General features: G+C 36.4%; 1 protein-coding gene across 1 annotated transcript in view; it reads left to right on the top strand.

Moving 5' to 3' along the window:
* The window catches only part of TBCK (TBC1 domain containing kinase), a 113,441-nt gene that overhangs the window by 38,182 nt on the left and 51,769 nt on the right, over positions 1-23,490 (top strand). The window contains exons 9-21 of the mRNA XM_067297590.1: positions 177-238; positions 977-1,125; positions 2,246-2,384; positions 3,847-3,946; positions 5,433-5,482; positions 5,846-5,975; positions 6,828-6,926; positions 8,210-8,272; positions 9,172-9,298; positions 9,883-9,933; positions 11,541-11,624; positions 15,089-15,174; positions 22,289-22,325. Of these exons, the coding sequence (XP_067153691.1) occupies positions 177-238; positions 977-1,125; positions 2,246-2,384; positions 3,847-3,946; positions 5,433-5,482; positions 5,846-5,975; positions 6,828-6,926; positions 8,210-8,272; positions 9,172-9,298; positions 9,883-9,933; positions 11,541-11,624; positions 15,089-15,174; positions 22,289-22,325 (1,177 nt within the window). The remainder of the gene's footprint in view (positions 1-176; positions 239-976; positions 1,126-2,245; positions 2,385-3,846; positions 3,947-5,432; positions 5,483-5,845; positions 5,976-6,827; positions 6,927-8,209; positions 8,273-9,171; positions 9,299-9,882; positions 9,934-11,540; positions 11,625-15,088; positions 15,175-22,288; positions 22,326-23,490) is intronic.

Here is a 23,490-nt window from a genome sequence, read left to right as displayed (position 1 = left end):
GTTTGAACAGCTGTAGCATTTTAGTCTGACACAGCTAACCTCATAGGTGTGAGTATGAAATTTCATTGCTTTCAATGGAATAGCCGGTGTGTTAAAAGTTAAGTATCTGCTAAAGTGGCTTGCTGAATTAGGACAGCAATAAACAATCCTCCTCCATATTTTTCTTTATGCTCCAGGACCTTTCTGAAAATATGATAGCTCTACTGAAGAAATGCCTCACATTCCAGCCTTCTAGGAGGCAAGTATTCAGTTCAAATGCATAGTAGACCGTGCTGGGATGCTACTTAAATTAGAAGACCTGCTGCTGAATGTTTTTCAGAAAGCTGACGAGTTGTGTTACCCTATAAGAAATTCTTAGTTTTGTTACTTTGTATCCTTTGGGGGTGGGGGGGGAATGGAGGGGGGAGGGGGGGAATCAAGTGCACAAAACCCTTGAGATTGAATCAGAGTATTTAGGGGGGGAAACTCTTCAGTAATTTCTAGTTTTAAATTCACAGCTTTCACTGATTCCATGTTTAGATGTTGGTGGTGGTTACTGTAGCTGTGTTGTAGCCAGAATTAGGGCTGCTTTCTTCAAAACTCTTCTTTCAAAATACTTTTTAGTTATGTCAGTCCACCACAACTTTTTTCTAAAAAAACAAAGTAGACTTCTGTTCTTTAAATCAAGGTTTTATGTTTTCTTTTTTTCCGTCTTTGCTTAGAGGAATTAAAGGGGAATTAAAAAAAAATAGTTGCTATGTACATTAAATGAAGATAAGATTTGAACTGGGGCTCTAAACAGACTACCTGGTGTATTATGTATTATGGATTGAACAAAACTGGTAGATTCTCTGCTATTAAAATTCTCTGAAATTCAGTGATCATTTAAAATAATTTGTTAATATTTATTACTGGAGTGGGGGTGTTTCTTACTGACAAAGTTATATTTTTGGAAGCACTTTGCACTTAGTGTTTTATTGTCTTTTCTTATTTTAAGGCCAACTCCAGAGGAGCTGCTGCATGACAGTTTGTTCAGTGAAGTATCCTTGGCATACCCTCCCTTTTGCAAACCTGCTGGTCTGTTCTCCTCATTTCCGAGGTGTGCTAATTTAACGCTTCCTGAAGACATCACTCTATTATGTAAAGGTAAAGGGGGATATTGAGATGGGTGCCATTGGAGGGGAAAGGAAAATAAGATGTTTTGGAGTTTTCTTCGAATGCTTTGTTGGAGAGAAATTGTTGAATGGGATAATATTATATTCTTGTAGTAAATTGTTTAATAGGAATAGATATGGACAAACATGTTTTGAGGGATGTGTGCGAGTCAAAGGAGAACATCCTGATTTTGTGCGTTGGCCTTGGGAATAAACAGGCATCATTAATATTCAAGTGCATTCAAGTATTCAAGTGCAGCTTGGGATATCAGTATTGGCTTTTGCCTTAGTAATCTGGACATTTACATGGACAAGGTAGTTCTTTTCACTATGTTGTATTGTGAATTGGTAACTGGATTCTGCTGGGCCATATCATGCGCTCTTCCCCTCCCCCCCAAATATTGGAAAATAAAATCCTCGTGAAAGAAGTCATGTTCTAGAATAAGATTAGAAATTTCTGAGTTTAAAACTAGAATATGCTGAAAGTGTTAGCACTCTTCTTAAGTCCTCATCAACTTTTTCTGATGAACTTAAAGAATTCTAATTGCTTAGAAAATCTCATTCCACAGTTGTGGTGGGGGTTTTTTTGCGGGGGGGGGGGGGGTGCTAAGATTTTACCCCTTGTTAGTGTGTGTATGTTATGTGAAGGGAAGATAAATTAGAACCACTCAGTATGAATCACTAGTTTCTTATTTTTACCCTTAGCTCTCTGTTGTGGTAGAAGTAGTTTGGGGTTTGTTTGTTTTGTTTGTTTGTTTTTTAAGGTAGAGGCACAGGAAGCTGAAGTCCACCTTTTAATGTATTTTTCTGATTTGTTTCTGATTTGTTCTGTTTTCTGGCACCAAGGGAAATTGCAGAAATGCTTGCTGTTTTTTGTTTGTTTGATCGTTTGTTTGTTTGTTTTTTCTCCAGACCTCTCCCCATCTGCCCTTTCCTTAAATCATCCTAAAGGGCACTGCAAAAGGAAGGTCACTCTTCTTCTATTGTCACATTATGGTCTAGGACCTTTCAAACATGATAATCTGTTTCCAACAAAATGTGTTTAGAGTGATAGGAAAAAAAATAGGAGATAACTAACAAGCTGTAACTTTTTATTTGGTTTCTCCTAATAGATGAAGATAGTGATTACCTAGCAGAGAGATCAATTGAAGAGGTTTATCATCTCTGGTGTTTGGCTGGAGGAGACTTGGAGAAAGAACTTGTCAACAAGGAAATCATTCGATCAAAGCCACCTGTCTGCACGCTTCCCAAGTAAGGAAAGAGAAGCACTTTTAGGGCAGTAGGATGGTGGAGAAAATCAGGGCTTCCAAGAAAATAATTTGCTTTGGTTTTTAGTTTCAAGACCTCTCTTTGTGGAAAAATTTTGAAAGTAGTATTCTTGAGCAGCAGGGAATCATTTCCCTTCCCCTCTTAATGCCCAGTTTAAGGCATTATTTGAACACCTTATACCTGCTGTCCATCTGCACTTCACATTGCTTCCTGAAATTTGAAGAAATGTAGGTGAAATGGAAAATAATAAACTGAAAGTCTCTAAATGCAGCACTCTTTCCAATAGCATTAAGTTTTACTAAAAATGTATCACTGCTTGAATGGTATGTTTTTTAGTTGTAATTTAATTTAATAGGTTCTGTAGCAAATTCTTACACTCTGAATTCTCTTTCACAGATCAGCACTGCTGAATGGTCAACTCATTCCTTCAACAATCAGCTGTTGTTTTAAAAATTCTTAGCTTTTTTTAATGGCTTTTAATTCTGTTACCTTTTAGTCATTACTTTTATACTCCTGCTGCATACGTGCTGAAATCTTATGAATATATCAGTGTCTTGATCCTGCAATTTGATCTTAGTAAGCAGAGTGATTTGTCCATACAGACCAATTCTCGGTGTTTGAGATTTAGAAACACATGAAGTCAGTGTGTACAACCAACGTGCAACTTCTTCAAAAAGAAAAGGCAGAGCTAGATTTTAAGTGATATTAGGGTGGGCAAAAGTTGTATGACACTTTGAGTGATTGCCCATTTCCATACCCACTGGTGAATGCATTTACTTTTGAATTTCATGTGGAAAACATTTTTCATCTTACTAATTATCCTGAAGGTGAGACATTCATTCAAAAATGCAATGTAACTTCATCTTCTACAGGACAAAGAAGGATATTATTTGATACTGAAAACGTTAGCTTAATTTCTGGAAATCAGTTTGATGCTGTCTGTTTTTAAGATATCACCAAATGGGCAATTTGTGTATGCTTTCTTGGATACGTTAGTGGTCCTTCAGTGGACTGCAGCAGAGAAGGGCTGGATTAGATTTTCCATGTTTTTGCCATGTGAGAAATGGCTTTCTAATGACAGTGACATTTTATTTTTGCTTCTCATGGTAAATGGCAGTCCTAGTCTGTGTCAGCTCAAGGAATAAAAGGGACTATTAATCTCATTACTCCTCCTTTGCATGCAAACCAAAGTTCTAGAAAACCTAAAATGTGACTTTTCCAGTAAAAGCTGTTTGAATATTTTAAGATGATTGTACATTTCCTTGACGATAGGTTTCATGCACTTGATAGCAGGTTTCATGCTACACAGAATCAATACAGCATACTTCTAAGAACTAGTATCGTATTTTAGAGGAGAAACCGATTGATGTAAGGTTTTTGTTTTGTTTTTTTTAACTCAAGTCCTACATTATAAAATGACCGGAATTTTTCCCCCCCTTTGAAGCTTTTTATTAGAAGACGGTGAGAGCTTTGGGCAAGGACGAGACAGAAGTTCCCTCCTAGATGACACAACTGTGACTTTGTCTCTGTGCCAGCTCCGAAATGTAAGAAAAATACTGTGCACAGGTGCTTATGTCTTCACTGCAGAAACATTTCTTTTAAAGGGAGTATGGAACAACTCCTGCTGTTCCTACAAAAGGGCAGTATTACTAGTATTATTGGTTCCAAGAGACGACTTTCTGGCATCTGAGTCAGGTTCTGATTTGTGTTATTAAACTGCTTGGTCTGCAAAAACTTACTACATTTGATTTCCCGCCCCCCGCCCCCTTCCTTGCCTTCCTCCATCTCTCCTTCCCTCTTTTCCTTCCTCCTTTTCCTTATTTTAGCTACGTGGTTTGTTCTTATGGATCCCCAATTATTCTGTAGTACCTGATATCCTGTGCAATTGCTAAACTAATTGTGACAATGAGTGACTTCTTACGTTCTTTAATTGCTGTCTGTAGGTGGCTCCCAATATTCAAAAGAAAAATCAGCTCAATTCACTTGAAGCGTTAAAATTGAATACCAGGTTTCCAGTATCTGTTGCTAACCTTTGGAATGTATAGCTAGTTTTCAAACAATTAGTTTGAAAGATCACTTCAAAGCATTTTTGCCAAAATGTGGTCATGCAGTTTTTTTCCATCTTCAGTAGAAAAAAAGATATACAAATGATAATTTATAATTTTACCTTCTGTGACAATCAATTAAAAGATTTACTGTATATATCACTGAAATGCTTTTATTGTATTGTGTACTGAAGTTTCATTTTGGGGAAGATGCAAGCCTGAACCTCGCAATGTTAGCTGAAATATATTTTTAAGCTTATTCAGCCTTTCAAACACCTTCCATGGAGCAGAGCATGATGCTTGTAATCAAAAGAGGATCAGAGTTGAATGAACTGAGAGTGAGCTGCACTGTCAGTCTCAGGAGGGGCTGTGTGCCTTTAAGTTAAGGATTGAACTGCAAAACAGAGCACTGCAGGGAGGATGGTATTAAACATTAATCACAATGCACCAAAGATGTCTGAAAACTTCAGGCAAGAGTCCAGACTTGCTTCTCTGTCATCTTTCCAGAGAGTGTCTGTATTTCTGTGTGGCTTCAGATGCTGCTAGTAAAAGGAACTCAAATTTGCGTAACTCTTGAACTGATTAAAAAAGTTAATCCAAGTTCTGTAGTTGCTTTGCAGCTGCTAGGACAGGAAGTCTGTGCAGAAAAATGAAAAGAAGAAACTGTTTAATACTACTGATCTATTAATACTTGGCCCATAAAAGCTTTGTGTGTGTGTGTAAGTCTGTGAATGAGGTAAGAGGGTTATCTTTAAGCAGAAGAATTTCCATTAACTCTTAAAAGTCTGTAATAATAAAACTTTTAGCATTTAAGGCTGTATGTTCCTTTGCTGATTGAGGACTGAGCTAATACTTAGTCAGATCTCAGGGCAAGTTACTAAATTTGACAAATGAACTGTGAGGTAATAGTTTTCATATTCTACTAAATGTTTCCACTTGAATTCTGAGCATCATCCTGATAGTGAATTTTTATTCTGAATTTCAGAGACTGAAAGATGTTGGTGGGGAAGCATTTTATCCATTGCTTGAAGATGAGTAAGTGTGTGTGTTTTTGTACATATATCAGGCACTGACCTTAGAGTTATTAGTTGTATTTGAGTGACACAATACACAGCTGGACAAGTGTCTTCCAAAAGCAAACCACGCACGTCTTTGTTCAACTTTTAAAGTCAATGAGAGTTGAAGAGCCCTCAGCACTGGGCCTTAACACCAAACTGAGAAGCCTAGCCTGCTGCTGTGTCCTGAAAATCTTGAACTGAATCAACTATTGGTGCTGAATATTCAAAATTATCCATTTATACTTGTTTCTGACTCAGAAATGTATCTCAGGATATTCATTTTGTCACAATGAATTGTATTTGTTGCTGTTCACTATGACTTTCCTAACTTTTTTCCCAGTCAGTCAACTTTACCTCATTCAAATAGTAGTAATGAGCTGTCTGCAGCTGCCAGTCTTCCTCTGATCATCCGGGAGAGGGACACAGAGTACCAGCTAAATAGAATTGTCCTGTTTGACAGGCTGTTGAAGGTATGGAATCTTTCTGATGCTGGATAATTGAATTTGGTCTAATAGAGGATTTTTAAAGGATCAAGTAATTGAAAAAAGAAGCAGAGATGCAACAGACCACAGTGGAAAAGGAGGGGAAAAAGCTTACAGAAGTATAAGATGATTGAAAATAAGAATTTAACAAATAGGTCTTTTTACTAGTAATGAATATAAAAATAGTCTTTAAAATAAGCCTATAAAAATAGAATCAGAGTTGCTAGTAATACCTGTTATTTACTGAAGAAAGTACTTCTGCATCCTTTATTTCCTAACAGACTAAACTATTATAGGTGTAAATGCACCTGTAAAGTTTCTGCATTTCCAAGCAGGAAGGTATTCACAAGCAATAGCAGTCATTACTGTGACAGCACCATGTTTAGAAATACTGATTTTTATTGATTGATTTTTGCTGAGGAGAGCAATAGCAATCCTTCCTGCAGAGACAGGGATTCTGACTTAAGAATGCAAGAGAGCTGGCACAATGCTTCATTAGGTGCAGTACTTAACAAAGCAAAGTTGGATGCGTAGTATGAAAAGAAACATACAATGAGGAAAGAGCTTTCAGTGAAAAGCTAGCTTGCTCACTTTCTGGTATACTAAAGTACATGAATGCTTTCGCAGGAAGGAGGGGGTATTTTAACAGTAAACAGTAGTGCTCCATCCCAAGCTTCCAGTGTAGGAATGAAACTTGTTTGATGTAAAACTTGAATTTGTTCTTTGGACTGACAACATTTGTCCTCTGTGGGAGAGAGATATTCTTATTCCCAGGGCTGGAATTTGGATTGTTTCGGTGACGCAGTAGCATTTTATGCTATTAGTCTCTTCTCTTTGAAGGCCTATCCATACAAGAAAAACCAAATATGGAAAGAAGCCAGGGTTGACATTCCTCCTCTTCTGAGAGGCATAACCTGGGCTGCACTCTTGGGTGTTGAGGTAAGGATAATGGGATGGCATCTACAGAAGTTTCAGTTGGGAAAGGAGTGGGATAGGAATGGGATTGACACAGGAGCTGGGATGGATTTGAAGATTTGGTGGGTAGAACTAGTAGGATTTCAAACAAAATGAAACATGAAATTGTGTGAACAAAGACAATGTTTAGACAAACTTGCTTCTTGCTTCTACCTTTATTTGATTTCAGAGAACACATATAAACTTCACTGCCTTTATATTAAATTTTGATTATGGGATGGAAACACAGAACCTATACAACCAAATTTTGCTAGATTTTTAAACTACCAATTGTATTTAAACAGTTTTTTACCTTCTGCCCTGTCAGCAATAGCTGGGCGAAACAGGATGAAACCTACCAAAAGTTTTTTTTTCATCTGTCCACCAATGCACTTCCTCCAGAGACTGGAGAATGAATACGTTGAAAGGTATTTGAATGAATAATTTGAATGTTGTCCTTTTGGACAAACAACTTAGAAAGGGATGTCCCAGAAATGAGGGCTTCTCAGAGACATTGTTTGACCAACAGCTTGTGTCTGTCCTGTTTGCAGTACAGCAGAGAGGTTCTCACAGATAATACATCCCAAATTATTTAGGATATTTAGCTCAGGATGTGATATATACTGAGTGCTCTATACTATGGCCTAAAAAGATGTAAAGGAAAAGATGAACTGCTGGTCAGGTTTGTAGCTTGGGCCTTGGGAGATGATTCACTTTTCAAGCTTCTGCTTACTGTTTGTAAAATAAGGGTAGTATTTCCCTGTCCAATAACATTGAGGTAAACTTGTTAGCCTGTACTTATGTGAATCATAAGTCAGATATGCTCTTTGAGAGTAATGTATATTGGTAATATCAGTGCTCCTTAATAGGTAGCTGAATTTAGTGCCTTTACAAAGAGGATGTCAAAGGCCACTTGCAAGTGACTGAGGTGCACACCTAAATGAGATTGAAGGCTTCAGTTAGCTTGAAAACTGGATCAAGTGCATGTCTTTCTGCATAAACAGAATTGAAAATCACTGAAGATGGTACTGGAGAAGTCACAGAAAGGTCTACGTGGCCTGAATTATAAGAGAACAAAGATTGTTAAATTCTGCAGTAGGAATGTTTTGTTCTTTAGGAAATGCAGTATGATATGTTATCAGAAAAAGAGTTGATAACTGAAGCACTTGGCAAAACCAATCAACTTCTGTATGCCAGTGTGTACATTGTAATTTGCAATTATATTAATAAGGGCTTTCTAAATTCAGATATTTTTGTTCCACTTATAGGGTGCCATACAAGCAAAGTATGATGCCATTGATAAAGACACACCGATTCCTACAGATAGACAAGTAAGACTTTGTTTGTTTTCAAATATTGTCATTTGAGTTAATGCAAAATCTTTTCCACCAGTGGCAAAGTCATTTGTTTACTACAGCAGGTGTGGCAGATTATTATGAAAGGGTTCCCCCCAGGCTTGTGATCTCATTCATGCCTCAACAAGAATCTCACAAAGCCTATGGGAACAAATTGTTTAACTCAAATTATGTTATAACATGTGGAAAGTGAAATCCTCTGTTACTTCAGAATCATTGATTCTGTAGCAACAGCAAAGAGCAAAGTGCTGTGAACAATGGTACTGATGTAGCACTAAAAGTCCTGTTTTGATCAAATGCTTGTTGTGCCTGTTGGACTTGGTACCAGATAGTGTGTAGTACTCTGAGATCCTGTGAGCTAAGCTTGCTTTAAAGAAATGGGTTCTTGAGCAAGTAAGTTCTCCAGGAAATACTGTCAAATAGCAAAAAGATGTCACAAGCAACAGTTTTCCTTTCAGCTGGCTGAAGAAATAGTTTTCATCACATTGTGTGCTGTTCTGAGAACTCTGATTATCCTTAGATCAAAGTGGTATTAACACCTAAAATGATGTCAAAAGTTGGGGCAGAAAAACTGTAACTGCAGTCTGCTTTCTGCTTTTTTTTAAGGGCTAGAGCCCCATTTTTTTCCCCAAGTATGACTCTGAATTAAAAAAAAAAAAAAAAAAAGTACTTTTAATCTCTGAGTGCAGCTTTAATGCCCTGTCCCTTTCCGGTTTTGTTTTGTGAGTGTGATGAAGAAAACGGATCATGTTCGTGGTGGTGGTCTGACCTGTATTCTTTGGCTGCTTTCCATCTGCAGTGTTGGAAGACTGCTGTAGTTTGTAACCCCAGTTATCCTGATTTCTCATTATTTTATATGCTTGGCTATGGTACAGATTGAAGTTGATATTCCTCGTTGCCATCAGTATGATGAATTACTGTCATCACCAGAGGGTCATGCAAAGTTTAGACGCGTACTGAAGGCTTGGGTTGTTTCCCATCCTGATTTGGTGTACTGGCAAGGTGAGTCTGACAAGTTAGCATGATCAGATAATTAACTGGAAGGCTGTACCAGTGGCTGACTTAAAAACAAGCTCCTCCCATAAGCTTTTTTTGGATTGCTTTCCTTTCTGTTTCTTTTGAAGAGTGTGTCTGTGAGTTATTAGAAACTTAAATCCTAATAATTTATACTGAGTTTGTAGTGTAAATTACCCCTCACACTCTAATATATTTATTTTCTTAAGTTGTATTCCTCCTTAAATTACAGTAACTTTATTTCAAAAAAAAAAAAATTGTTACTTACAGCTGTTCAGATCAAAGGTAAAACTGCAAAAGTTACTGAGTGAGTTCCTGGGGCTGTAAATGGCATTTCTTGAAAGCCGTGGCAGAATAATCAATTTAGTGCTGTAGTTTAACAATTTGAAATCCTTTTTTGCTTTCATGCGTTTTTCACACTTGTTCTCAGCATAATGTGCAAAACCTGAGGCTGCAGGTATTATAATTGATATAAAATATGTAAGTTTACATGATAAATTTATGAATTTATCTTATACTTTTACAAAAAACAAGACCTTCATGCAGTCTCTTCATAATACTTCTCTCTTTAGGTCTTGACTCTCTCTGTGCACCATTCCTGTATTTAAATTTTAACAACGAAGGTGAGTACCTTTTTCTGCTGGGAGTGAGGGGAAGCGCAGTCTGTCACTTGTAGCTAGTTGTATGTAGATGTGTGTGTACCTGCTTATAGATGGAATTTTTCAGGAGCTGCAAAGGAAATTTAAAGCTTCTCCTGTTGCCACCAGTCAAAAGAAATGGTCCATTATTGAAAATGATTGTGGTGTTATTCTTCAAGCAGGGGTTCAACAACAAAATACAGTAATCAGTTATACAATATGAAGTACAAATAGCCTTGACTATAGAAAAGCAAGAAATGCTTCCCTAATACTTATGCTTTTCAGTGAAGCTGTAGTTCAGCCTTGTTTAATGTGAATATCAATGTACTAACTGTTGACCTATCAGACTAACGTTGTTCAGAAATTCTGACTTTGGTTTTAAACTCTTAAACGCTTACCACGTTTGAATATGTGGCCTTTATCTTCTTAGAACCTGATTTGTTGAGAATTGGTTAGTCCAGTCATTTGTTCTGTTTTGTAAAATCTGTGTGGGGAAAGCTAGTTTCTTAGAGCAATGACTCCTATTACTCCAACTGTGCGTCTTTAAAAACTTCAGTCAACAGGGTTTTGTTGCTCTTGGACATGTTACTATCAGGTTGGGTTGTAGAGGCTGTCTTTCTTCCCACTGAAGCAAAATATAATTGTAGTGAGTTATGAAAAATTTTATCTTCCAGTTTTTTATTACTTTGTTTTACTTTAACCTAATTGTGCACATTTGGCTTAGATAGTGAAATAGTAGTTTTAACACTAGTAAAGTTAAAACACAGAATTTGCTTATAACATGAACTTGTCATTTTTGCTATAAATTTGACATCTTGCTTAGCACTTCCAAAATGATATAGATTTTCTTTGAACAATTTATGACAAACTTGTATTTGTAACCAAGATGTCTTTTTTTTTTTTTTTCATCTGTGATCTAGCAGCATGACTAAGAATTGTATTAAAATAGATTGATTAATTCCTGGGGAAAAGTGGGGAAATTTTTCCTGGGGAAATCTGTGGTAAAAACTGTTTTTACCCTCTAATCTTTACTTCATATGTATGTGAGGAGTAGTTGGGAAATTTAAGATGCTTTTGCTCATCTTTCTGACAATATTTTAATAGTATTCTGCCCTGTGTTTTTCCTCTGAATTCTGTCTGTATCTGAGCTGAAGCAAGATTTCAGATGAGAGTCTGTTGTGGGCATAAGCCAGGTACAGATTCTATAGGAGAAAATGTAGAAGAATGCAACAAAGCAGTTGTCCAAAACTACCTCTTCTAAAATTTTATTCATCACGGGATCCTCACATTTTAATGCAGATATTACTATGGCTTTTCATCATCACTACTTTGTCACTGAGAAGAAATACAGGAGTAAACTGGGAGCATATCACATCCAGCCAGTTTTCTTTGTTACTCAGTGACAGCAGGAGACTTCTTTAGGAGCTTTTAAAATCCTTTAATGAGAAATGTGCCCTTTTTATGTTTTCACAATCATTCTAATGTATAGAGTGATTTAATATTTATGCTTGTTCTCTGCTTAATAATGAACACTTTTAGGTATACATATGTTTCTACCTCTGTAGTAACATCCCTTTTTCTAATTCTTTCAGCTCTGGCATATGCTTGTATGTCTGCTTTTATCCCCAAGTATTTATATAACTTCTTTCTAAAGGATAATTCTCATGTTATTCAAGGTGAGTAAGTCTCTTACTTTTTTGTATCTCTTTTATGAGAGGTAAAATTAATTGTGGATTTATAAATACAATTTTTCAAGTGGTTACAGAATTGGAACACAAATGGAATCACACTGTAGAAATACCTACCTGTGTCTTTCAAATGTTTATTTTCTTACATAAATAAGCACAACAGCTGTGATAGAAAAACAGGAACAGAATAAAGTAGGTGAAGCTCTGGGCAGGGGAAAAACCCAAGTGCATGAAAAGATATACGCTGCTCTGTGTAATATCCAAGCTAAGAGTCAGTCAATTACACAAAGCTATGAAGTGAGAAAATAACCTTTCTGGTGTTATACTGTAAAGACTTACACTTCGTGTGATCAAAATCATACCGCCACAGAGAGCTGTCTTAACAGAGAGGGGCAAGGAAGAGGAACAGTACAAACTTGAAACTCCTTGGAAAATGAAAGTTCAGAAAGTTACAAACTTGAAGGGCATTACTTACTGAAGGGAGATAATGTAGTTCAACACAGGACAGGGACTGGAGAACTCAGGAAGAGTGTTCCAGCAGCTGTATAGGTAACTCAGAGAAATTAAAACAGTGTCTTGGAGGTAGATATCTGTTCTATTTTAAAATCAGTTGTAAATTTCATAGAAAAACAAAGAAGAAATTGTCAAGAACTAGAAAGCCACCTTGGCACTATCCGTGTTGACAAGATAATTTGTCTTGGAGTTGCTTTTTAAAATTATCAGGGTTTTTCAAACAGCTTTTTCCATTTTTTAAAAACTATGTCATACGGAATGGTTTTGATTGCAAGCAATTGTGAGTGTTTGTTGAATAGCTGGTTTCAGCATTGTTTGCTGTCTTTGCATTTCTTTTAAAGAAATGGTCTTTTGTATACAACATAAACTGATAGAACTCCTCAGCTTAGAAACAATGTCTGTCACTTCTTTATCCTTAAAAATAGAGGAAATTAAGAACTGGTCAACAAAAATACAATTAGACATAAAAGCAGTTACATGATGGAGAGTGTGGAGAGAACTAACATGAGGCAAGAACACAGTGGTTAGGAGAGTTTACTTAAGAAAAATGATAGGTAAGAGACATTATGAACTGAATATATAAAATAATGAATAGTGTGGTAAAGCAATTCAAGAGAACTTGTTTGCATCCTTTTGTCTGTAGAGTAAGAGTGCTTGCTGGAAAGAAAAGGCAGTAAAGGTCTAAAGACGAAAAGAATAATTATACCAAATGTTCCTTTGGAACAAACTGCTTTAGACTTTAATAGCTTGGTAAAGACTTTTCTCAAGGAGGTATGCTCTTACATAAAATAATAGTTTTGCTTTCTAGAATTCCCTGCTGTTATTCCCCAGAACCTTTACAAAAGTTAGGAATATAGGTCAGTGTGGTTCTGTGAAACAGAGTAGTCCAGGGGTTTCTGAGTTTGTGCAACATCTGATATCATCAAGGACTCAGGAAGACTGGACTTTTTAGGATTCTTCCAGTATACTGATTTAGTCCGTCTAGTGTCTTATGCCAAATACCAATGTATAAATACAGTTTTAAAGAAAATTTCTGTATAATTTCTCTGCTTTATTGGGTTGAAAGAAAGTGTTAAAAATGTATCATCTGATTGCCTACAGCAATTTTAGCTTATCTTCCATATGAGGGTCAGTGGGAGGAATCTTTCAAACATACCTCATTTCTGAGCCTGTCCTAAGCAGTGAAGGCAGCTGTTTATTCTAAGCTTATCAGACATATTTTCTTACAGGAAATAGGATGCAAGAGCAGTTAAAGATGTTTGGATATGGAATGCCCAATTATACGAGCAAAACATTCATATAATAAAATCCCAACCAACAGCAACTGACTGAACCTAAGTGATGTGTTTTCTTGAAGGAGTGTACGTCTTCAGTAGACCCTTAATTAAACATGTAATCCCACACAATAATTATATTTCATGAACCTGGCTAGTCAAATAAAGATGGTATTTAGCAACCTGTAGTGTATCTGTACAGAACCACTCTGGGCACGAATCTCCATTTAAAATAAATGCGCTTTGGGGAAACTAATTGTAAAATTGTTTTCATCAGTGCCTACAGCTGAATGTGTAGGATTACTGGTTTTCTATACCTTGCTTGTGATTACTGACTGTTTAATGGAATACAGAGAAACGATGATGCAAGACTCACCTTATTGGCCTATTGATAATGCACTGATTTGGCAAACTGAGATGGGAGGGTTTTTCTATTTTTCTTTTTTTTTGAAATTGAAGGTCTGCTTGCAGTGTAGTATGAACTTAAGGTATAAATTCAGTTATCTCTCTAACTTGTATGCATGTGAATAAGAATATCTTTAGCTTGACAGTGAGATAGCATACTGTAAAGATGCATAAGCTAGCTGTGAAATAGTCTGGCCTCGCTGACATAAAACTCAGCATGGGCCTATTTACCCACTTAACTCCTCAGCTGGGTGCTGCTAGGGCGTCTGTGGCATAACAGAGATGCAATACCAGAGAGGAGGGACTGGTGCTTGTATGGTGTCTGATGCCTGAAGCAGTGATGCCATAGGGGTTTAGTGTGCTGTGGCTTTGTTTTTCCAGCTTAAAAAAAAAAAGTTAACTGGATGTAAAGTTCCAAAAGGCATCCTTTTTCTTCTAGTGTAATTTGTAGTAGGACTGTGGCTGTCACCTTGGGAGCGTGGAGAAAAGGGAATTACCACCTGTTATGAAGTTGCAGTGTAATTGCCTCTGCATGTTTATTCTCACAAAGCACAGGACAATGTGGACAAAATTGGGGGGCGGCAGGGAGGGGAGGGAAGTCTCAATGACTGTATTCTCCTGTCATCTTCCAATTAAAAGCAAGTAATATTCCGGCTACTTCATTAAATTGTACCTTTCAGCATGATGTGTTATTCTGAAGATGTAATAAATTAGATCTTTTACAGTATCTTTCTTTCTCTGTTCAAAAAAAGACAAAAGAGGTTGCTGGTCATGGAAGTAGTAACCTTAAAACTTGCATCAACTTCTGGGTTGTAAAATTAGACATTTTAGGAAAGAAACTGCACAATACGGTTTGAGAAGTATAAATTTTGTGTTTCCTCAGAACAGTTTGGTTCTTAGAAGTCCTTGAAACAATGTTCTAAGTTGCTTCAGTTGATATCATGTGGCTCACACTTATACTGAAATGTATTTAACTTTGCATGTCAAATATACATTACAGTCTGAGTATGAACTAAGTAAACCATTGTTGAAAATTCAAACTGAGAGGTACTAAGGAAGAGAAGTGAAACCATTCTCCCTCTGTTGAATATAATGATGACAAGGAGGATAGCAGTGGTATTCACTTACTGTTTTGTTTTGGGTAAAAAAATTTTTTCCTCCAAAATTAGTGTTCTTCCTTTTCTACAGGTCTACTGTGAATTAGCAGGATGTGGTGATTTGCATTTTTGAGAATGAATTTGAATTTGCTTGTCATTTCAGAATACCTGACAGTGTTTTCTCAGATGATTGCATTCCATGATCCAGAGCTGAGTAACCATCTTAATGAAATTGGCTTTATTCCAGATGTAAGTGCTAAGGGTTCTTATAAATATTGTTCAGAGGAGGTAAAAAAATTGGAACATGAGGGCAACTAGAATGAGATGCCTTTCAAAACTGTTTCAGCAGCAGTTTATAATAAGCAAGACAGTTTCATATTAATAGACCTTTCTGGGTACGCTGATAAAATGGTAAAGTTTTGATTATTGTTTTATATACTTCAGTGCTTCCCATTCTGTTGGCATGGTAAATACAACAAAGATACTACCAGTCAGTTATTTTATCTTTTAAGATCAGTCTGTAAATTATATAATTTTATTTTTGAAGTTTGGATTAATATACCAAAATTAATGTGGGCAAGAGGGACCAATAGCAATATTTCTGTAAACTAATTAAATGCTAAGTCAGTTAATACGTAAGATGCATTAATTTGCAAATAATACAAAAAAATACATGCAAATAAAGGTTAATCTGCATTATCGGTTCTTGCAAAATACTCAGCAATATGTTGGAGTCTATCAGAGACATTAAGCAAGTGTATAACCCAGAAGTCTGTAAGATGGGAAACTGAAAACTGAGAACATGCGGACAAAAATGTAATAGAGAAGAGTATATTGGAAAAAGCAAAACAAGACCTTCTTTATATTATAGGGCTTCACCTTAGCTGTCACTGTAAGTAGTGAAACTTCTCCCTTGTTTAAAGAGCCATGTATAGTTCAGAAAGCCAAGATAATACTCCATAAAAATGCTTGTCCACCTGCTTTAGCATTATCCAGGTTTATGGATAATGTTTCTGAAAAGTGGATATAGACAAGGCTGCAGAAAGAACATTGTTAACTGATATGGTCTGTATCATGATACATTTGACAGGATGACTGAGTGGTAAAAATGGAAGAAAGAAACAAAAGTTAGGAGATGTTGATGTAGAAATATGTATTTCATATATAAGAAATTCATATACATTTCTTCTTGCTAAAATGAAGCAGCAAGGCCAAGCCTATGAAATTCATTTGTCATACACGAATCCTGGGTGAATTTGCCTGTCTTTGGGACACTCAGATACTCATTATCACAGTTTACAAAGATTTTGGTGGAAAAACGAACACATGCTTTCTTTTGTAAAGGTGTTTTTAATGTAATAACTTGTGTATGAATGATGCAAATTTAAAAGGTACTGTGGCATTAAAATGAGCAGAAGAGAGAACCAATGTACTGCATTATAAACTGAGGTGTTTTTAGAGTGCAGCTGATGACCCACATCTGAAGTAGGGGGTTTGGGAAAAGAGGTGAAGATGAGGGGAAGGTGGGGAGAAGGGACAGCTTAGTCATCTGTAGAAGGCCTGAATAATTCTGGATGAAGGGCACAGGTAACAGCAACATTAAAGTTCCTGAAGGAGAATCAAGTTTGCAGCATCGCTGTGTAAACGCACCCATTGTTTATTTTTATAGCCTGTGGATGCCCGAAGCAGTTCCTCTGTGTATTTTGCCTGGAAGGCTAGTTCTCATTGAAAATGTATAGATGTAAATCCCCTGACAATCTTACTGGTCTCCATTTCTACTACTATTCTCTTTTACATGAGAGCTCTGTTTGCTGCTCTTTCAACAACTCGTAGTGTCTGCTTATACAGTTACAGTTCTCTGTGCTGAAAACTTTCAAGATGCAAGTCAGGTGGAATAATTAAAAGTTGCCTCTCGGTGTATTTTATTTTTTGTGTTGTACCAATCATTGGACAGGATATAGTCAAATGTGAGCCCTGTCTCTAAGTGTTACAGTCTAGAATAAAAGATGAATAAGTAATGTAGTAAATAATTGCAAAACAGAGGTATATATATATTTTTAAAACTTTGTGTTATATACAAATGCTAGTTCTAAAACTTAACACCTCCAAAGAGAAGCTGTCCTTTCTAAATCATCTCTCATTAAATAAAAAGTGTTGTTCTGCCTTCTGGATTAGTGAGAGAGGGGCTTTTTGTACCTGTAACAAGACAGCACAGGATCCATCAAGGTGAAGGATATGCACTTTAGTAATGAGATCTGAACCAGAGTTTCGTGCTTGAGTACTAATCCTATCAAAGTAAACCCTGATTAATCTTTCATCATTGAAACGCAGGCTCCCGCTGCAGGAAAGATTGTGTTTCCTGGCACCCTTCCTATTTGCTTCGGGTCATGTAGCTCCCAGAATATTGAACACTGCTGAAGCTTGAGTAGTTGTGAATATTGTTAGCTGATGTGGTGCCTGGATTAAGTACATTGCTGTGGCTATGTGATTTACATGTAAATAGAGGGATACAGAGTTCTTCTTTGCTCACCCTCCCCAAGTTTATAACCACCCCCACCCTATATAACGTTTTATAACATCTGCTCTGTATGTTACTGAATAATTCTGACATCAACAGCAGACCATTTTGAACTGAAGAAAAACAAGGAAGTGAGCCATGTTATTTAAAGGGCAACTATAGCCATAATTTATTTTGATTTCAGCTGCCAATTATGGAAGCTAGACACAGTTGTCAGCTGGCCGTTAACAGAGGTGGCAAAGTCTGGCTGCAGTTACTTGATATCATCTTGCCGAAGCTGCTATCATAGGTAGACCCCTTACATTGGTTTAGGTGATATGCAGGTGTCAGTAATAGGGCTCCCTCTTACTGGGAATTAAAAAATCCTGTGATTGAAGTATCTTATCTCCATTTGTCCCATGTTCCCCACAAGTTCTATTACACAAATACTTAGTGGTGAATCTGGAAGAGAAATTTCTTGCTAGTATTTCTACTTTGTAAGAAAATGGTCATTCTTCAAATTTTGATTTGTGTGAGCACAAATAGGTGGGTAGACTTTAATGTTAAGAATTGGATTCAGTCTTGATCCTCCTTGCATCCTTAGTCATCAAAACACTTTTGTGCCTTTCTGTAACATTTGAATATACAATTAGTTGCATAGGCACATTATATGCTTGAATTTAAGCATATGTGTATGTATTTGGAAGACAGAACAGTGAAATGAAGGTGCAAGATAGTGTGTTATTCCTTTTAGATGAGGATCATTGTTTCATCCTTTGCTCATCTTTCTGTGTAGCCATGTCAAATGGTCTTTTAGTATAGCAAGCTTGGAAAAAAAGATTGGATTCCTTAACTGATCTTGAATATCTGGGATTGTGGCTGTTGGACAATTCAAATAACAAAAAAAAGATATGAAACCTTGTGAGCTGGATTTTAAGCCAGTGCCTGCCCAAAATATGTAGAAAACAGCTTAACGTGGCAGACAAATATCTTACATCTGTCTGCTGCAGCGTTTTTAGCACATTCTTCTGAAGCATCTGAGCTACTCACTGTTGGAGGTACAATATTGTCCACGTTGCCCTCAAGTGTGAGTTAGTATGGTAGTTCCTGTATTCCTGTAAACGTGACTTGAGCTTAGAGCAGGAAGGGCTCAAACGCAAGTCTTATGAGCGTTGAAAACAGCATTAAATACATGCTATAGCATAGGGGTTTTGCTATCTATAAATTATTCTTATGGTGTGTGGAGATATGACAAATACCTTATCAGTTTAAAATAACCCACTGCATTGAATGACAGATGGTCAGAGGAGGATTATTCTGTAAAAGATTATGAGAATGATGATTAGCCCTATTGTGTGTGTTATCTTTAATGATAGGTGTTTAACCTTGATCGCAGCTCTGTATTTCTATGTGGGGTGGAGGGTGAGCTTTCTTGGACGATTTTGGTGAACTTAAATGTTGTGTAGATATATAACAAACAATAGCTTGTGAATAATGTTGGCGTTTTTGATGTTTTGAAAATTCAGACCTTCAATCTTAAATAATTAATTTTCATTATCCTGCAACCAGATGCACACAGCTCCACTGTAGCTGCCTTATAAGCATAAGCTGCAGCTGGAGCATACAGGTCAGCTACTTGGTTCTTAAGGAATTTTCACAGAGCCAGAAGCTTGTGTATACCTTCCAGTATTCCCCACCATCCCCACCAACGAACACTAATGCTCATTTTCAGCTTGCTATCCCTTCTAAAATCTCTTTAGAATTAGAAGCAAAAGCCACTAAACCTAAATAGTTTTAAAACTATTTCTTTACAACTGAAACCTGAGTCTTCTGTGGAAACGAGTGGTGCGTAAACCTCTACTTTTCCGGAGAAACAGACAAATAATGCAGGCAGTAATAATAATAGACAATAATAAAATCCTCATGAAAAATGTTTTCATCAAGATTCAAGCCAATGTCTTTGAGAGCTTTGAGTGTCTAAAGAGAAATATGCTCTTCTCAAATAGTTATTTTCTAACTATGGGCAAATGAGGACCTTCAGTCTGTTGGAAAACACTGAACTGGGTCTCCGGGCTCAGTTATAGAGCAGATTCTTCACAGCAGAACACTGTGGGAGGAGAAGCTTCAGATAAGGATAATGGAAGGAATGACAATGAAACAAAGTAATGGCAAGGGATTTCAGTTTTAACTAAAAAAATCTGTGGTTCTGTTCAGATTGACTGAATAGCTACTGATATTAGGGGACTACCACATTCTTCGTATAGAAGAAGTGGCTGAATCCTTACTTAGAAGCACAAAACAGCTCATGTTTTGCTAGCAAAGCAAAATGATAATTACAACAAAGCTCTCAAGCTCTCCAAAAAATGAAGTATTTGTTGGTTTTGTAGGCTCTTATTTTAATGTGATTTATTCCCAGGATCTTCCAAGAGCACAGACATTACTTCGATTAAGCATTATGTGTGTTTTCTAAGTGTGGAGACTTAAGTGTGAATAAAAGACACAACCCCATTACATTTTGCAGTCCAGTAGCAAAAGATTGAAAACAGTTTTAGCAGCAGTTTGTTAGTACAAAAACATGGGGAAATGCTGTTCTAACCGGTGATTGCTAGGGGGCAGTATTTACTAATAATATATTTAAAGTGAAGTCATTTAACTAAATGAGTTTGGTAGGCTGTTTGAGGACTTCAAGTCAGATGTGTGCATTTCTCCTTTTTCGTCTCTGTTTTTCAGTTTGACCTGTATGGTGAAATAATAAAACCAGTGTTGTGGCTTTTCTTTGCTTGTTATGACTAAACTGCTTGTAAGTAATAATTAGAACCCCCTTAGATTGTCTCAGAACATTGTATTTATGAAAATTAGAGGAAAAAATTTCTCTTCAATGAAAATTTGTCTAATACCTGCTACGTATTTACAATTTGGTCTATTTCTTGTTGTAACTTAGAGGTTTGGTGAAGATAGTTTGTAGCAAAGCATTGCTTTGCGTTGTAGTTACCTTTTAATAATCTGTTCAATATTTCAGATTTTGTTTTTGCTTATATGTTCCTGTGTGTCTATACACACAAGATATAGGTGTCTGTGTGTGAAATCAGGAGAAAGTGTTGATCTATTTTGCTAAAATGTTTTTATCAAATAAATGAAAAGCAGGAAGTAACTACTTCAAATTCCAATGAAGTAATGTAGTTCCAAAAATGACTTCCACAAAATGTACATCTCGGAGCAAAGAGGACCCTCAGGCTGCTAGGAGTGCTTGTTTTCCTAGTGCACGGAAAACAAGGTGTTGTATGTGAGTAAGCAGGTAAACAGGTATTAGCTGGTCACAACCACTGCTGGGAATATTCCAAGGCACAAGGGATGTTACTATTCAGTAGACAGCTGCCTATTGAAGGCATTTCAAAGATATACTCAGGGAGGTAGTATAAATATATTATAAGATTGAAACAGTGATAGTGATGGGTTGGTTTTGTTTTTAACCCTTAAAATCAGTTGGAGAGTTGGAGACCAATCTTTATAAAACCCCTTGAGTACTGGAAGTGCTGAACAGACTGGTCATCTCAGCTTGGTCAGTTTTAAGGACAGTGTGGATTGGATACCTGTCAGACACTCAAATGAAGACATAGGAATAAAATTTAGAAAGTGTGGTGCTAAAGAGTCTTTCAGCAAATGTGTGCATCATTTTGTCAATGCCACAACCAAGTTAAGAGTTTATGGAATGAGGGGTGATTTATTAACAGTATCGATTGTTTTCTGCTTCTCATTTGCTTGCTTTCAGGGAAAGCGTAATAGGAGGACTAATTTGCACTTTTTATGAGCTAAAAAGTAATATATTAAGCTTTATGTCTAACTGTAAATCTTCAGAAATGGAAAACAGAACTCATGAGCTATGTAACTGAGTAAAATGTAACAGTGGTAGTCTGGCTCTTGTATTCCTGACTCACAGGTACTTTCCATGCTGTTTGACATTTCACGAAAGTAGATTCTGTTGCCTTCAATATAGTGAATACTTTATTCAAAATTAAGACACTCTTAAGGTGTCATAAATACTTGAAGATTCTATATGCATTAGAATAGTTTACTTATGGTGTCATGAGTACTCCAGATGGAAAGTCTTGCAGAGACTAAGGGTTTTTCCATAGCCATTACAGCACAGGTTCCTATGCTGGCTCACAGTAGTATAAGTGTTGAAGCCACCTCAAATCCTTCAGATGACATCTGTCTTTAAATGTCACCTTATAACAACATAAATGCTTAAAGTGTTAATAACTGGCAGTATATGTCTGAGTAACTGTTGAGAATGAAACTGTTCTTATTGCCTTTCACTGAAAAGTATGCATTTTAATAAATATGAACATAGAAAAATACAGGTATTAATATTTCTGTTGGAAAGTGTGATTTGCACTTTTAATTATTTATCTAAAAACCAGGAATTTTTTCCATAGCCCAAATATCTATTGAGTCAAATTGTTTTATGCTTGTTCAGGCATTCCTCACTAATTCTGAGTTAGCATTATACATATGTAAGGTGAGAACTCTGGCAGTCTCATAGAGCAGGTGTTTGAGCTCTTCAAGACTTTACAGAGACTAACTTTTTGCAAATGTACTGAGTTTTTTCTTTTTTAATTCAACATCACAAAACAGTAATTTGAAAGGGATGAATGGAGGATCGGGGGAGGAACAAGCTTCTTTTAGAGGGCTAAAAGTTGTATGATGATAGTTCTGCCATTGGAGTTGTTTCCTATTTTAAATACATACATGTCGAGCTAGGTAATTTTTTATGTGGTAGAAAATTGACCCAAGCAGGAACTTAAAGTGTGGCTCTTAATAAAATGTGTTTTTTTTTGTTCTTTCTCTTCCCCGCACCTTTTGCAGCTTTATGCTATTCCTTGGTTTCTTACAATGTTTACACGTGAGTATGCTTTCTTTTTCTGATTAAATTTTCTTGTATTTAATTTTTCTTCTTATTTTCCTGTGGAATGTACCCTTCAATTTTAAAGGGAAAGGCTTTGGTCTCTGGTAGCTTGCAGGTTCAGCTTGTAGTTAGCATCAACAGGAACCCCCAGGGATCTTGAAGCATATTGGTTGTATACTGAAAAACAGCTTTCTGACTTAATGCGTATCTCAACAACCCCTCTTTTTTTTCCCCCACTCTTGGAGGGGAGGAAAAGTTATGGTTTTGTTTGAGATTAAAGTTATGTATCCTTGGTATTTCTTAAGTGTAACTTTTTTCTTTTTTTCAAATCAAGTCTTCATACTTATGGTGCAACTGTCACTTAGTAGGTCAATCATTATTTGCAGGAATGTGTATGTTGTGATTTGAGTTTCAGCAGTGCCTGTCACATTGCACTTTGTGCCCCGATTCAACAATAATTAGCATTTTCTTATTTCTGAAGGAAGAACAATATTAAATTTGAACTGGATAATATTATGCATGTGGTGTTTAAGGAATGTGAAAAGGAAGCTTTTATGTAGTGGGGAAAAATATAATAAAAGGATCTCTACCCTCCCTACCTTCCCCCCCCCCCCCAAACACACATTAAGGTAAGAAGATAGTAACTTTATTTATAAAGGCCAAAAAAACAAGCTTTATTTTATTACACCTTAATATACTGTTACTGTACAAGTACTACTGTACTGTGATGTTTGTGCATATGTATTTGGGACAAAAGGAGCTTCATAATTTGGTGAACTTTTCTAATGAGAGAGGAGAAAGAGTTAATAAAGTGAGCCTAGAAGGCAATCCAAAATCCCCTTTCCTCAATGGTATCAGTGATTTTTTTTTTCTTTTTTTTCATTTCATGTCAACATTGGCAGACTTTAAATTAAAAAAGAAGTGGAGGGGGGGAATGAAAAGAGCTGAAGGATTATTTCTCTGAAATATCAAAGAATTTAAGGTGATTCTTGACTGTAATTCCTTAAGTTCTTGACTAGTTCTTTCAGTTATCCATTCGTCTAAAACTTGATGAGAATCACCACCTTTGGAAAACTGAGAAGATGGTTTCCCTGGCAATGAATTAAAATAAAATGTCGGAACTGCTTAGTGGAAGAATACCTTATTTTAGGAAAGCCACCTT

Source organism: Apteryx mantelli, chromosome 5 (genome assembly GCF_036417845.1).
Source record: "Apteryx mantelli isolate bAptMan1 chromosome 5, bAptMan1.hap1, whole genome shotgun sequence".
Lineage (NCBI taxonomy): Eukaryota > Metazoa > Chordata > Aves > Apterygiformes > Apterygidae > Apteryx > Apteryx mantelli.
Note: the sequence above shows the minus strand (reverse complement) of the source record. Positions and strands in the feature narration are given on the sequence as shown.